At 41.6% G+C, this 15,105-nt stretch overlaps 1 protein-coding gene across 12 annotated transcripts in view; it reads right to left on the bottom strand.

Moving 5' to 3' along the window:
* Window positions 1–110: 110 nt before the first annotated feature.
* Window positions 111–15,105, bottom strand: part of DEPDC5 (DEP domain containing 5, GATOR1 subcomplex subunit) — a 45,947-nt gene continuing 30,952 nt past the window's right edge. For 5 of the 12 annotated variants that reach the window (XM_080559976.1, XM_080559979.1, XM_080559982.1 and 2 more), the window contains 11 exons: window positions 14,028–14,090; window positions 12,304–12,455; window positions 11,466–11,543; window positions 10,917–11,049; window positions 9,794–9,902; window positions 9,281–9,505; window positions 5,197–5,366; window positions 4,069–4,240; window positions 2,908–2,968; window positions 1,782–1,864; window positions 111–901 (listed from right to left, as the gene is read on the bottom strand). In XM_080559976.1, the coding sequence (XP_080416102.1) occupies window positions 606–901; window positions 1,782–1,864; window positions 2,908–2,968; window positions 4,069–4,240; window positions 5,197–5,366; window positions 9,281–9,505; window positions 9,794–9,902; window positions 10,917–11,049; window positions 11,466–11,543; window positions 12,304–12,455; window positions 14,028–14,090 (1,542 nt within the window). In that variant the 3' untranslated portion in view covers window positions 111–605. Of the gene's footprint in view, window positions 902–1,781; window positions 1,865–2,907; window positions 2,969–4,068; window positions 4,241–5,196; window positions 5,367–9,280; window positions 9,506–9,793; window positions 9,903–10,916; window positions 11,050–11,465; window positions 11,544–12,303; window positions 12,456–14,027; window positions 14,091–15,105 lie in introns of those variants that run through there. The other 7 variants (XM_080559978.1, XM_080559977.1, XM_080559986.1 and 4 more) reach the window with 4 other exon arrangements.

The following is a 15,105-nucleotide window of genomic DNA, read 5'->3' on the forward strand; positions in this document are numbered from 1 at the left end:
CATTTTGTTATCATGCAGGACTTAAGAAGCAGTGTTTCCTTTTGGTGATGTTCTCCTTTACTCCCCAGTTCTGTCCTGCTGTCTGGAGTTACAACAAAACATCAGGTCACTTGGTTTTCTGTATTTTTACTTATTTACATGTATGAAATTTAACAGGCATCTCTTCACATTTTATCATACATATTCACACAACCAGGTATACCTCAAAAGGGAAAGATAAAGGCTGCAGTCGGGCATGGCAGATGCAAAGAGCACCCGTCATTTCCAATGACGACAAGCTGCTACCACCACACGGTGCTGAATCTAACTGCCCTTGCAAACCATTTGCACTCTCCCTGCTCTAACCGAAGTTTTGGCAATCAAGGACAGGAGCTACTTGATACCAACCTGAGGTCAAGTGATACATACTGGCAAGCCAAGAGCTCAGGTTCTTTTTCCAAGGGCCTAACCAAATTCTGTTGAATATCAACAGCAGTATTGATCAGGTCCCCTTGGAGCCTCAAAATAAATCCAACAGAGAGGCTCTTCTCCAGTCATTCTCTCCCTCTATTTCCTTGCCACAAGGTAAAGCTTCTAGCTGTCTCCTTAAGAGATACAACCCTATTTCACGGAGCACTAGCGTGCATCTTATCTAGGCAGTCAGTCCAGAATAACACAAGCCGGCTATCTTTGTTCCAGCAAAAATCTGTAAAGTCTTTCAGCAACCGATCAGCAAATTTCTCATCCCCAGTGGCACTGGACCGCCACGTTTTTGTCAGCATGGTGTTGTAGGCCCAGTTGTAGCCAATGCGCTCTTCACAAAACATGTTCTGGTTGGTGGAGCTAGTGGAGTTGCGCCGGCGTCGCTGCTGCCCACAAGAAAATTTCCGCTTTGAATACGGCAGCTGCAGAAACACCGTCCCTGAAGGAAACAGACAGGACTTTAGCCTTAGGCAGACCTGAGTCCCTATAACTGGTAGCTGATGTTACATCCTGAAAAGGAAAATGGATTGAGTTCCCTGCCATTGCCTTTTAGCAAGATAAAATGGAATACATTTTTCCTTTCACATGCTATTTCTTCCCGCAAATTACAGCACTGGGAGAGAGCACTTAGCCTTGCCTTTCTCTTGGTAGAAGTAAACGAAGCAAAGGGGTAGGCTCTAATCTATCTTTCTAACCTTACATCAATTTCCATTCTCTCCTGTAATCTTCCAGATGCTCTTTTCTCATCATTGCCTTCGTGTCTCAGCAACACCTGTGAATGTAGTTAGTTATTTTAACGTAATACGCTATGCATGTATTTTAGTTAAAAGTGCTGACAGATCACCAACATTTATGAAGAAAAATAACATGAGCAAGTAGATCCTAAATGCTTTATCCATTTCCCACACAGTGCATACAGGTAGAGAGGTATCTACAGCTGACCTTAAGCTCAAGAGCACAGCACTGACTTCTCCCATTCCCTTTCCCTACTAGCTGCTAGATGCTGGATGCACATTTGTTTATACTGCACTTGGAATAAACTCTGACTTATTATTTCTTCATCTCCTGGAAGTAAAAAGTTTCAGAGACACCATAAGGCAAGATTTCAAACCAGTGCCATTCATTAGCAGCAACACTTTGTGCTTTTCATTCCATCTTGCCAGTTTCCTGGTTTGTGTTGGCTGATACAGCTACTTGTCTTCTGACTAGGGACGTAATGAGGACAAACGTCACTGACAAAACACAAAGTGCATGTAAAATGGTTCTTTTGTTTATAACAGCCTCCACCTCGCCCCCAGTGCCTGCCAAGTATTGCTCACCTGTGACATGAATATACTGGGGCTTGTTCTCAGCTGGAAAGTTGAATGCAGAAGCCGAGTATTTATCCTGCACAAATCCGAATCTGAAGAAACAAACACCAAGGAAATAAAAAAAAATAAAATAAAGAGAGCCACTCCAGCTATAATTCCTTCAGCCCAAAGCAGGGGCACAAAAGAAAGTTTTACACCATTCCCCTTCTTGAGGGCAAGGGGGAAGGAAGAGAGCTGAGCCTCTCCAAAAGTTCTCTGCCTCTGCTAGGTACAATGTGAAAACTTGTAACTCCACGCTGTCCTTAAAGGTGTCAGAAACAAGAGCCTGTAGCTCAGTTTGGGAGGGCATGGAGCAGTTTCTGGCAAAATGAAGCAGCTGCACACAAATAAGGGAAGAGCAATAGTCAAGAAAGATGTTCCTTGGATATATCTCAAACTGTAAGATCATTTTGTTCACGCTGGAAAACATTACATACAGAACTTTGAGCAGCTCACCTGACAGTTCTTTGCTATTTGGAGAATGTTTCTTCCTCTCCTGCTTTCTAAGCTAATGAATCCATATTCCCAAAATAAACACCGTTACAAAATGCAGTCTCTCTATCATGAAAAAGACCCCGGTAGCAACACTGTGAAACAAACTGGTAGTTCAAGCACAGTGGGTTAAGGCTAGACAGTGTTGAAAGCTTGCCATTAATTCCTTCTTCGCTGTGCTCAACCTTCTATGTATAGCTCATATCCCAGTCTTTTGTCAGTCATGGGGCATCATCTAGTTCAAGTCTATGTTAAATACACATGAAGGAAATAACTGTCCTTACTCACAGAGAAATCTATTTGCAGTCTATCTGCTTCTAACTTCGACGAACAGGGCACTTTTCAAAGCCAATGTCCTCCATAAGACTAGACATGGTCTGCTGGTGACAGGCTGAAACTCTATATACCTGTCCCCTGTACCCAACAGGGGCACTTCCAGACATTCTAGTTATATTTTAATCCAATAACTGGCAAGCAGACTGCAGAGAGGTAGACTGTACAGAGCCCAGGTGACCCAGGAGTGACAGTTCAGCATCACTCCTGGTCCTCATCCTATCTTATCCATGGAGAGAGGAACCTTTCAGTCATTCTGCTCCATACATACCTGTATGCTATTGCTTCCTGGAGGAGGTGCATGCGGTCCCAGTATGTCTCTGGTTCAAAGCCTAAAGCAAAAAGGTAACAGTTACCTAGCAAATCCACTTTATTTCTTTCTTTTTCAAAACCTCAGTTTTCTTCAGAACACCTTTGTGCACTCTGTATTTGCTAGCAATTTTTTAGTTTGATTGTTTTCTGCTAGCTGTCCCTTGAATGCTTGCTTATTAGAGATATATCTTGTATATATCAATAGCAGATTCATCCCTGAAATTAGCTTTTGTATCTCTAGAGATGAAGGAAAGGAACTTAATGGGAGTTCCATGGGAGGGGGCAAAGAAGGCAAGTGGGGTGCTGTGCATCACCACATAGTGCACTGAAAATGCTTCAGTGAGGCTACAGTGACCTCACATCACATGGATTTGTCACTGCTTTTTGTTGTTGTTTTGTTTTACATTTACACCTGGACATTGGGTTATGAAAATAAAGAATTAAAGGAAGGGTTAATGAAAATGAATAAAATGATCTTCACTTTTTTTTAAAACATCCTTTTACCGGTTGTTTCTTCTCACAGCGCTCTCTGATCTTTGAGCTCCCACCTGAGACTTACCACAACAGCATCACGCAGAAGGGCGAGGTCACATTGCAGAAAAGGAGATTGCAGTTTCTAGCTCTTAATCTCATGTGCAAACACTCTTACCACGAATGTAGCCATAGCAACAGTAAAGAGGATGGCGGTTGTGAAAGCCTAATCTCACCGAGGAGAATAAACAAATGCAGGGTACAAACGCAGAGCAGCTCTAGCCACTGTCTACCAGCAAAATGCACTTTCACAGTATAACATCGTATCAAACAGAACATCTACTTGATACAGGCTACGGAAGGGTATGCAACACTATGGCAACAATGACCACTGGGGAGGCAACCTTCCCTGTGCCTTCCAACTTCTTGCTGCCAACTTCATACCCTGTTACATGCTGATTAGCCTGCCCCCACAGCTTCCTCTGAGTACCACCTTCCTGAGAATGGCTGTTAAAATGTAACAACAGGCCCTTCCTCCAGCTCATGCATATCTGGTAAAGGAGGTTCTTCGTGTCAGGTATCTGCCAGGAGAGACCTACTTGCAGGAAAGCATATCAAGGGGTAAACCAAAGAAACAAATATTTCTTACCATCAAACAAATGCTCACTACCCTCCTTCAACAAGCAGCTAACATTGAGTGGGATGAACAACTGAGCTCGAAGTGGGTCTCCATACAAGTAACTGGGCAATGCAAATGGGCCTTCCAAGACTGGGACTAGCAAGAAACCACAGGATGTGGCTTTACGATGCCAGCCCTGAACCTGAGAAAAAGATTCAAACAGTGAATCATACAACATATGTCAAACTGAAGAAGGGCACTTATGTGCATAGGAGCAACTCATTCCCCAAGAATAGATCAGACATGCTCAATTCTCCACAGGCCCAGCTTGCTTTGCATGGCAGGCACACAAGCGTCCTTGTAAGCAAAGCAGTACAAGCACAAGACATCAGGCTTTCCTTTTTTAAGTGCCACATCAATCAGAAAGCGCTTTAAAATAGGACATTTTTCAGGAACTGATTCAGCCTACTTATCATCAGTGGCTAAGCACTGCTGCTTTACTGGAACACTGCAATAGATTTTAAATAAAAGCAGAAACAACCTCCCAGTGCTATTTGGCTGGGTAGGGTAAAACCTGGCATTAAATAGTTTGAGTTTTACAGAAGATAAAAAGGGAAAAACAAAAACAACTAAAAATGAAACAAGGAGGTGACAAAAACTGCTTGCATTTCCAATTCAAAATGTTTTCAGGAAGCTAAAAAAAAAAAGCTAAAAGGCATTGCTGAACAGGAGAACATATTGCCTGGAAAAGCCCTCTCATAAAAGCAATTCCACTGAATTTCAAATTGTTTAGGTTTGGGGTGAGAGGAATGTGGTGCAAAACAAATTCTTTTCCAAAAACTTAGGTTTGCCTAAGTGGCACATAAATACCACCCCCACCTGTATTGACCTCTGCACAGTGCAAATCAAGCCCACTGAAAGCAGAACACCATCCTACAGAAACAAGGACTACAGATAGCATGATAAATGCTGACCAGATGCAGCAATGCCAAGGACCACCAGTAAAATTACCTACAGAAATGATGGCAAATCCATCCCACCATCTCTCTCTCCCCTAATACTTCCCATCAGCTTCACATAACAATGTCCTCAGTGGTATAAGGGATACGGAGGCCATAATGGCATTGCTGTGGTGACCCAGGATACAAGGACTCTTACCATCTCAAAAAGAACAGCTGCAGTCACTGCCATCCAGTGTAACTTGATTTCAAAGGCAGCGTTCAAGGAGAAATTGCCATGGTAATAACAGCTGCACCACTCCAAACGGTCAGTGCGGTTATTCACATCCACATCGAGCGTCACTGTCCGCTGTTCAGGCACCGTGGCAGCTACGCAGGCAAGGGATAGGGGTACATTTAAGAGATGTATTCAAGAGAAGGTGGGAGATGGTATAAAAAAAGAAACAAGACAAACAAGCTATTTGATATGAATTTGTCCTCCCATTCCTCCCCAGATGCTTTTGGGCTAGCAGAATAGTCCCAGAATGCTGCTCTTCTAGATCAAAGATGATGAAAAAATTGAAGGATTACTCAAATCAGGGGTCTGTGTCACAGAATTACATTCCCATGAAGTCAAAAGACATCTCAACTGCAATAAAGAGACAGAACCAAAAGTCAAGTAGCTAATCAATAAGCAACAAGTGGTGTAAGTAAATATGACTAGGCAACACCATCTCCTTCATATCTACAATTTGGCTTCTGTATTTCTGTGTGTCCCCACCAGAAATCACAACAGGGTGCTGTTAAACAGGGCAGGAGCATTCAAGGACTTTCCATAGGTAAAGAAGATTAGAAATTCAACTTCTTGTTTCTTTAATCCCATATCAATATCCCATATTACCGCGCTGCTAAAACTGCATATCCAACAGTTTTTCTAAAAGCAAGAAAAGTCAGCCAAGACTCATGCAGCAGTGTTAGAGTCACTGCAATACTTTCTGTTGCTTTGCAGCAAGTGCTGGGATAGTGCCCAAGATCCAGCTCCCTTTGCGCCCTACACCTCAGCATCCCAGTGCAAGAAAATCTCAGGTATCAGGCAAAAAGAATAATAAAAGCAAAGGAAGTGGAAGTGACCTGTCTGGTGTCATACAGTGGACTGCAAGGTCAGGGACAGAATGCACATCTCCTGACTTTTAGTCCTGCTATGAACCATTGTTGTCACTTTCAACTTTTCTTTATATAAAAGAATCATTTAACATTTCTATAATGCTAAAAACTGACAGAAAACAAAGGGCAGCAATACTACTATTGAAAAAACATCTTTTTTTTCCTTTTTTTTTAAATCTATGCATGAGGGATGGATATTGCTATTTCTTGCTTAAATAGGGGCAGATGTGCACCCTTTTATATGGTCTGCTTTTAAATGACTGTATCATTTAATTGCTTAATGGCATTAAAAATGGTTGAAGTTCTTCCTCAAGGTAGATGGATCTACTGCAACTTGTGTGGAGACAGTTTTCAAGGTTAAAAGCAAATCTTTATATTGTCATTACTGCAGCTTAGAAGAAAAAAATCCTCAAAAGAATACGTAAAATGGGAGAACATCACTCAGTTTTTTTTTTTTTTTTTTTAAAGTTCCCATTTGTCTTTGGGAAATGTATCATTTCTGAGTCTGTCTGATACAGTCAGACAGACCAGCATCTCGTGATTCTCTTTCTCTTGCCCCTTTTCAGTGGGTTATCAGCGTGAAATAGAAGATTACAGTGCCAGTTCTGTAATGAAGTATGATACCCATTTTGAGATGTTGGAAAGCAACATCCCAAAAGCTGTAAAGCAAAAGCAGCTTAGTCAGGTAGATGGCAGCCATCAGCTAAAAGGTCAGTGATAACACCACAGTCCAGTGTGTCTGAACTAGCACACTGTGAAGAATGAGCTCCCTGCTCCCTTAGACGGTTCCTTTTTCCAGATAATGGAACTTCCCCATTAGGGCTGGAGTCTATTTCTCCACCTTGCCTGCAGATGTAATTCACAAGCAAAGCAACAGGAAGACAGTCCAGCCAGGTGAACTAATCAAAAAGACCTTACAAACTGATGAGAATTATCCACATCTCTCTTAATTTAAAAGCTTCAGATTAAAATCAATTTGATTTTGATAGAATAAACACCCCAACTTCCAACAACCTGATTTTAAGAGAACTCACCTGCTTCCCAATTGACTTGTACTAACTAACTGACATGTATTTAACTAATGATTTACTGAGTACATCGGAGAGGAGCAGGCAGGTTATTCTCCAGTCACAGACTACGCTACATACATGACTACAATTGCTAGTGCATGCATTGCTATAAATCAAAAGGGACAAGATTAGGTGTATCACAGGTCAGACTTCCACTGAGAAGGGAAAGGGGACAATCACTGGGCAATAACAGGGGAATTGGGAGGGATACAGATTTTAAGAGATGCATGGAGCTTGTTCCAGAGCTCCCAATGCTTGCATGCAATTTTATGTCACAGCCTGACATTTAGGGAAGGTGGGGAGGGGAAGAAATAAAAACCACAACCAAATCAAAGCCAAGAGAGGAACAAATGAAGTCACGTGGACCAGAGGTCATCTGGGTTTAGTAAAGCTCGTTGCCTCAGATGAGCTGGTAAAGTTGTTTTTTGGAATACTATTTCGAAGAGGGACAGCACAGAAACATCAGTTAAAACAGTTCCCTTTGTAAGAAAAAAGTTCCACACTGGGTTTTCCTCCAAGACACTATTCCTGGAATAACAGTGTGAGCAACCTGGAGGCATCTTTCATTCATACAAGGACTGCAAATTAGTTAAAACAGCAGTATGGACATAATTACAAGTGAAATGAAAGGAGGGCTATGCAGGTGTGTACTATGACACATGCTATGGGAATACACTGGTAAAGAAAGGGTGAGAGGCACTAGAACACCTTTCAGTCTTTGCCTACTTCCCCAAGTGCAAGCTTACTGAGTCTCAAACCTCTCATCTCGCAAAGAAGGGACAGACATAGAAAAGCGAAGTGGTTTTCTTGGCCTAAGAAGCAAAAGATTAAAGCAGGAACAGGATCCGGCTCAAGCCCTCCAGCCTCCACAATGCTTTCGCCTGCCAGCCTATGTTTAAGGCTCTGGCCAATCGTTGAGCTGATGAGATTGGATACTGGCCAAGGCAACAGATTTATCGTGTGACAAGGAAAAATATCCTGCAAATGTTGGCTTCAGGGAATTAACCATTAGTTCAGAATTCCTGTCCTTAACACTCTCCCAATTCTGATGCTGCCCCTCTTCAAACAAGGCTTTCAGAAATACACAAGGATTATTGTAACTTCAGATTTAAGAGATACTGCACAAGCAATATGTCACTTCTCTTCAGAAGGTCAAATATACAAAACAGGAGAATAGCAGAATTTTCTTTTTATCCCTAAAAGCAATAGGCCTTAAAAAGATGTATCTAAATAAATCTGAAGCTGCAGTTCCATAGCAATGATTTTTTTGGTAATTCTAAACAGGGAAAGGGAAACAAAAGCAAGTGACTCAGGCTGGCCTGGAAATGCAACAAAAAGATGACAAAGCAACAGAGTCAAACATGCACTAAGTATGTTTCACGGGCTGTGGTAGTGTAATGCTTCACACATTAAAAAATTTCAGATATTACAATGGCAACTTGCCCAGCAGCAGCAGCATCTTTGATACGCAAGCCATACTGCTTCCACACTGCACGGACTGTTTGAAGCTCAACTTCCCAGGCTTTAATATAAGGAGTCTGTCTATAAATGATTCAGACTAGTCAAGAAGCCTCCAGCACTGCATCAGAACAAGTTTCTCTAACACATCTGGATATCACTGCGACTTGCCAACAAGAAGCAATTAAGCATGTCATTTTAGGTACAGTTTGCTTGCTCTGCTGTTCTCACAACTTATCCCTCCAAGCTCATCACAGGCTGTGAAGAATCTCTCTGGATCTACGAAGAGACAGGTTACTGTCACCCTGCAGAATTCAGAGAAGATGACATGGTGGGGAGGTTCAGGAGTAATTTTTTTTTTTTTTTTTTTTTTAAAGTCCAGTACTCAGAAGCAAAAGTTGTCCTGCTCAGCCAGTGAAACACACCTCAGATTCATAAGAACAAGTTTACCTGCTGGTAAACAGGCACGGTTTACAAGACACATGCAAGGCCAGCATGAAATTTGTAGCTTTATTGCTGGTCCACGTGAGATCATACCCTTGGCTGGCTGCTCTTCCCCCTTCAAACTATCCCCTTGAACTTCCCCAGCTGTCACCTGTGCTGTGCATCTACCTAATAGTGCAGCTGCCTGGCTCCGTCCTCCGAAACTGCGGCTAAAGGAACTGTGCCTACTTGCATAGGAGGCTGGGCGGCTGGGCAGCCAGGGCAGGAAAAACGCTGGGATTTCCGAGTGCAGGAGCTCTTCTGCCACAAACGCCACCTCAAACCATTTCCTCTGGAAGGCGGAGAAGTCATCCATAGCAGCTGTGTGCCACATGGCAGGCTGCTGCATGCCCACTGAACAAAAAGCAAGGGGAAGGACAGATGACTGTTAGAAACAAGTACTCAAGATCAAGAAAGAGAAGTTGCTCTTTCTAAAAATAGGGAAGGAAAAAAATAGGTCATATCTATATACTTTTTTCTTTTTAAATAACATTCCTGAAGTCTAAATGTCTTTGACACTCTGTAGAGCACTGTTTTGGGTTGCTCCCAAAGTGCATTTCTGCTGAAGCACCCGTAAGAATCAAGAAAAACTAGCAATTATGCAAAGCAGTAACGAGGAACATCTTGTAACACAATTCTGACCTCGGTCAGGTTCTTTGTCCACAACAATCTTGTAAAAATAAAAGCCATAAATAAAGGTTCGTAAAGCTTCTCCGGATGCATGGACAATCAGCTGCTCTTCCAGCATTTTCTGAACAACAAAAAAAAGAACAGAACAACACAATGGAAAAGGAGAAGTCATTCTTTCAGTTACATAAAAGGCTACTAGAGAACATAAGGAAATCACGGATTTTTTTTGTTATCTTTTTGTCCAGATATGTGCCTCAGGAGAATACCATCAATGTTATCTCTTGAAAATCAGTAAATGTAGCGAGCCCTTATCTCCTGGAGAAATCTTATTTGAACTTTCCACAGTTGTCTGCCTTCCTCCTTTACACTGCTCTGGTTTTATAGATGCATTTATAGGAAGGTAAGAGGTCAGAAACATTCTAGGTTCTTTGTTAATTGATACGGGATCTCATTAGAAGAATGAACTTTAGAACACTTCCAACCATCTGCCATAATACAGTTCAACAGAGGAAAAAAAATCATGGACACGAGCAGTTTATCTTGCACATACGGTGTGTATACTTCAGCATCCATAAGAGAGAGGTTATATGCTGTTTGTATATGATTCATATATGAAGAATTTCATTACCCAAACTAACAGAAGAAAAACCTAACTAACTAAAAATCACACTAGTGCCTTGTCATTCTAACACAATGGAGAGTTTGTGGTAACTAGTAGCTAAGTGGAGATTTATGCAGAACCATCACCACATATATATTATTTTCCACTCCCATATTACTACCAAAGAACATGTTGCAGTTTTGTGATAGGGAACCCAAAAACTTCAAACTATTCAAGAAAATTTGAATTTGATAAGATATAAATCAAGTAGCACTAGGGAATGCACATTTATTGTAATTTCCACCACAAACTAACATCTAACATCTAAGAGGTATAAAAAATTTTGGTGGTAGAAGTTATTTTCTGTATTGTCTTCATGACCTCACATTCTGTTGAACACATTTTTCAATACCTATCGACAAGAGGATTTTAATGAGAAACAGGAATTATTGCCATGCTTTCCTCTACGGTTCTACTTCCTTCACAGAGTGGGGTATTTTTAGCCCTCCCTACACCCCATGAGAGTTCCCCTACCTGCATTATGTCAATCGCCATGGCTTGGGTTTGCACACCTTCCACATTATTCACCAGCCAGTGTACAACTTCTGCACTGATGAAACAGTACGGAGATAGGCCCTTCTGTTCAGAGAGCAGTTGTATCCCTGTGCTGAACCACAGCAAGTCAAACATGTTAACAGCCTGACTGACAATTCTTTTAAGTTACAAAGACAAAAATCACTGTTAGAAAAAAAAAAAGGATAAAGATACAGGACAAGAAGTGCATGATGCCTTCAAAGTAACGTATCATTAGTTTCTGATAAGACAAAGAGCTGACATCGACAGCACTTCAGTGTTACTCTCACAAAGACAGACTAGGATTCTAACAATCGAAGTCTCTGCTGCACTACTAGTACCTCTATGCCTATAAAGTTCCGTTCTGGAGAGACTGGAACTGAGTAACAAAAGGAAGCTGAAGTAACGCTTCCATAGCTGACAGGGGCTCTCCTGTAAGTGACTCCATGCCTCATATCCTCTTACAAAACTTCCAGACAGATGTTAAGCATATTTAGGTTAAAAACTTACGTGGGATGTTTCATGGCTTCAAGAATCTCTATCAAGGTGGAGGAGGAAGTCAGAGAGCTTGCTGAACACTGCTGGGAGCTGGGAAGTAAACAAAAGCATGTTCAAAAACCAGGGCAGCTGCCAGATTTGTTCAAATATGTGCACTTCAGAAAAACACTCTCTTCCAAACAATGACTTTGCCACATTTATTTCCTTTTTCATCTTAATAGGGACAAGAAAGAGGCATTAAACCCATTTTCTCCCCCTGAGGTTGTAAGGTCATTGCTATACTGACCCAATTCACACACACAGGATGAAGCCATATGACAGCAAATATTCTGAAGTTACCTTTTTTTTTTTTTTTTTTTTTTTACTTTAATATACAACCGCAGGAAGCAGGTGCTAATATAGTTTATTTTTAATATTGCTTCCTCCCCGGTGTCTCGCCTCCAGGTTGGAACCTCCTGGATTTTATCAACCTACTACATCCAATTAGGCCTGCAGGGCCCCCTTTTGCTAAACAGGCAGAAGACAGCTATCAATTCTGGTCTTATGCTAACAGATTTCAGAAATGGAATTTCTTCATTCTTCATTTCTGGAACAATGAAGATCTTCCTGGGGGTAGTAAAATCAGGCCTTGTGTTCATTTAGTTCTGGAAAACTGGGTTGCAAGGCTTATTTTTACTACTGCTCTTTCTGCAAGCGAAAATGCTGCAGTAAGGTCTTGTGACAAGTGCCTTCTAGTGCTGACAGACACAGCACATCTTGTTCTCAGGTTCCCAGTTAAGTGTCCATTCCTCAACACCAGAAACAGAACACTGAACAGAACTGCAGTTTAGCACTGCTGTGCTCCTCTCACCCGCCCTCTGCAGTGCCAGCTGTGACATATCCTGGGTCTGCTACGTTCTGGGAACTTCCCAAGTTCTGAGCGTTGCCCCTGTCGGCTGACTGCCCTGTGTTTATCAAGGTGTTACCATCTGAGGTCACAGGAACTGATTGATCTATAGAGACCTGCAAGAAGTAAACATAGCAACACATTTATGAAATTTATGATGTAATCTTTTCCGCATTTCTTTTCTACCTTTCCCCCCAATTTTCACCTCAGCTTAAGTCTGTTAATAACAAGCACCACTATAAAGCAAGCACGAGCATATACAGAAAGGATAAATGCATTCTTACTTTTGTTATCACTACAGAGCTACTAACAAACACAAAATTCACGATGCCAGTATTCCATAGTGGTCCCAGTAAAAACGAGGATCACCAACCCAGCAACAAAACTAGCAATGGCAGTCCTAACCTAACATTTTCAACTTGAATGAATAGGTGTCATTACAAACATGCAATGGACAGAACAGGAAACTTAGTCACTACGAGAAAGTAGTAAGCAGTTAGAGAAAATAGTTTCAACTCCAGCTCTGAGAAAAATATGCAAATGTACCACACAGAATACAAGTTTCATAATGCACAAAATCAGCTCATCTTCCTTCCTTTCTTAGGGTAGTACCAGGAGGCTGGTTGGCACCCACCCACACCTGTGTCACTGAGACAACAAGAACATTTTCCTCCCGCAGGAACGCTTGCACTATTCCATGGTAGACTGAATAGTTCAAAAATTAACATAAAATCATTTCAGAAAGAACATGAAAGATTCACAAAGTACAGTCTGTAATTGCCATCTGTCATTAACACGTATGGCTTGGGAAAGGCATATTATATAAAAGCTAGAGAGGTGGGGGAGAGGAATATGAACAGCAGAGTAACTTAGCAACTCAAGTCAGTGTAAATATGAGGGCTGATCTGCCATGATGAATCCACAGCACATGCACAGCTAAAAATCACAAAGCTGGTAGTTTGACTTATAGGTCTGACAGCCAGACCAGAGTCCTTTATTCATTCCTTTTCTCACATCCCAAGGATCTCTCACGTTCGCTCTTTGGGCAGCCAAAAAGGGCAGATGCTTACATGGAATCTACAGTCCCTACATCCAGTTAAAGCCACTCTCTCTCCTCAGAGCTCACTTCAGCCAGCAGTATTTTCTATGTTTACACTGCATTATTGATAACTTTTAACTGGTGTTAAGCATACAAACAGCTTCTGTCACAATGGCTATTTAAACCAAGATTAAAATTGTATTTTCAGCCCTCAGTTGTTTAAGAACCCAAGGACACAATTTGATTTGAATATCCTCAAAGCCACCTGTCAGTCAAATACCACACAAGAAATTTAGACGAGAATGAGGTAAGTAAGCTGCTGTCACTTACTTTAGCAAAGGAAGTTGAAAAAACAGTACTTACTGAAACACAAAAAAGAGAAGCTTCAGTAGTTCACAAGACAGTACTGCAAAGGACAGTAATGCAGGGCACATGAATATCCAAAGCACACCAAAAACACTGAGTGGTAGAAGGAAAGTCACATCCTCCACCACCAGTCACCGTGTTCTTTTAATGCTGTGCATCTCCCTTTCAACAAGCAGATCTGAAAACTAGCACAGGGTCCCCAAGTCACAAGCTCAGGACAACTAATGCTCTCCATTGCCTCAGTCGAAAAGCCAGAGATGACAAGACTCCATTCAAAACTAACCTGTGAGTAGAAGGTTGATGTTGTGCGTGGGCTGCGAACAAAATCCATAAAGAAGGCCCCATCCTGAAGGCATCAGAGGAAGTAGCCCCATTAATGGCAACAGGAACAAGGAGATGAAGAAAAGCAAATACAAGGTTGTGCAAGTATGAAATGACCACAGAGAGAAAGCAAGAGGAGAATGCAAATCCCAAACAGACCAAGAATGTCAGGTACACCAGAGTGCAGAGAATCAGGAGTTACACACATACCTTGCTTTCTCTCTCTGTACCAAGGTCTTCCTTAGCACAGATGCTTTTCTAAAGTTTTGAAAACCACACTGATCAGAAGCCAATTCAAAACCACGGCCTTCCCTCCACACTTTATATGAGAAAGACTTGGGGTCTACAGTAAGTGGGTTTTCATCCCAAATGCAAAGCTGAACAGTGATACAGAAAATTGCAGAACCACTTGTAATGATGTATTCAAAGAAGGCCAGCTTTTTTCTAGTCTGACAGTCATTCAAATGATACAGAGGGAGAAGCAAAGAAACTCTTTTCAGAAAGCATACTCTTCCTGTCAAATGCAGGTCTCGTACGGTGCAACGGAAAGGGAAGAAAAATCCATCACAACGATCTTTCCAACATTGTGTTTAATACTTCATGCAAAATTAAACAGGCACTGCCTATGCTATATGTTCCCTGCCTACTTACAAACCCTGGATGAATTTATCCCCTGCTGCTATTCAAAGGTAAGATTCTCTTATCATCCAAGACAATACAGTGAAAATTGATGACATTTTAATTCTCTATTTGGAATTTTTTATTCTGTTCCCTAGGCAAAATATTTTGTCTAGCTTGCAGTTAAGAGGATGCTTACCCTGGTACATATGCCACGGTTACACAGCTGGCAATTTACACAGTGCGGAAATAGAGCCAGGCAACCTGTATCCATTAGGGCAAGACTCCCCAAACAGATTATGCATCAAGCCAACTTACTGAATTAAATCACTATGTATTGCCCAGTAACTGGCTGAAGTGACTGGTCAGTTCTACTCTGAAACAGAGACAAGGTGGAGCCAGTGGCTCAGTTTTGCTTTGGA

This window comes from Anser brachyrhynchus (assembly GCF_964034855.1).
Source record: "Anser brachyrhynchus genome assembly, chromosome: 17".
NCBI classification, from domain to species: domain Eukaryota; kingdom Metazoa; phylum Chordata; class Aves; order Anseriformes; family Anatidae; genus Anser; species Anser brachyrhynchus.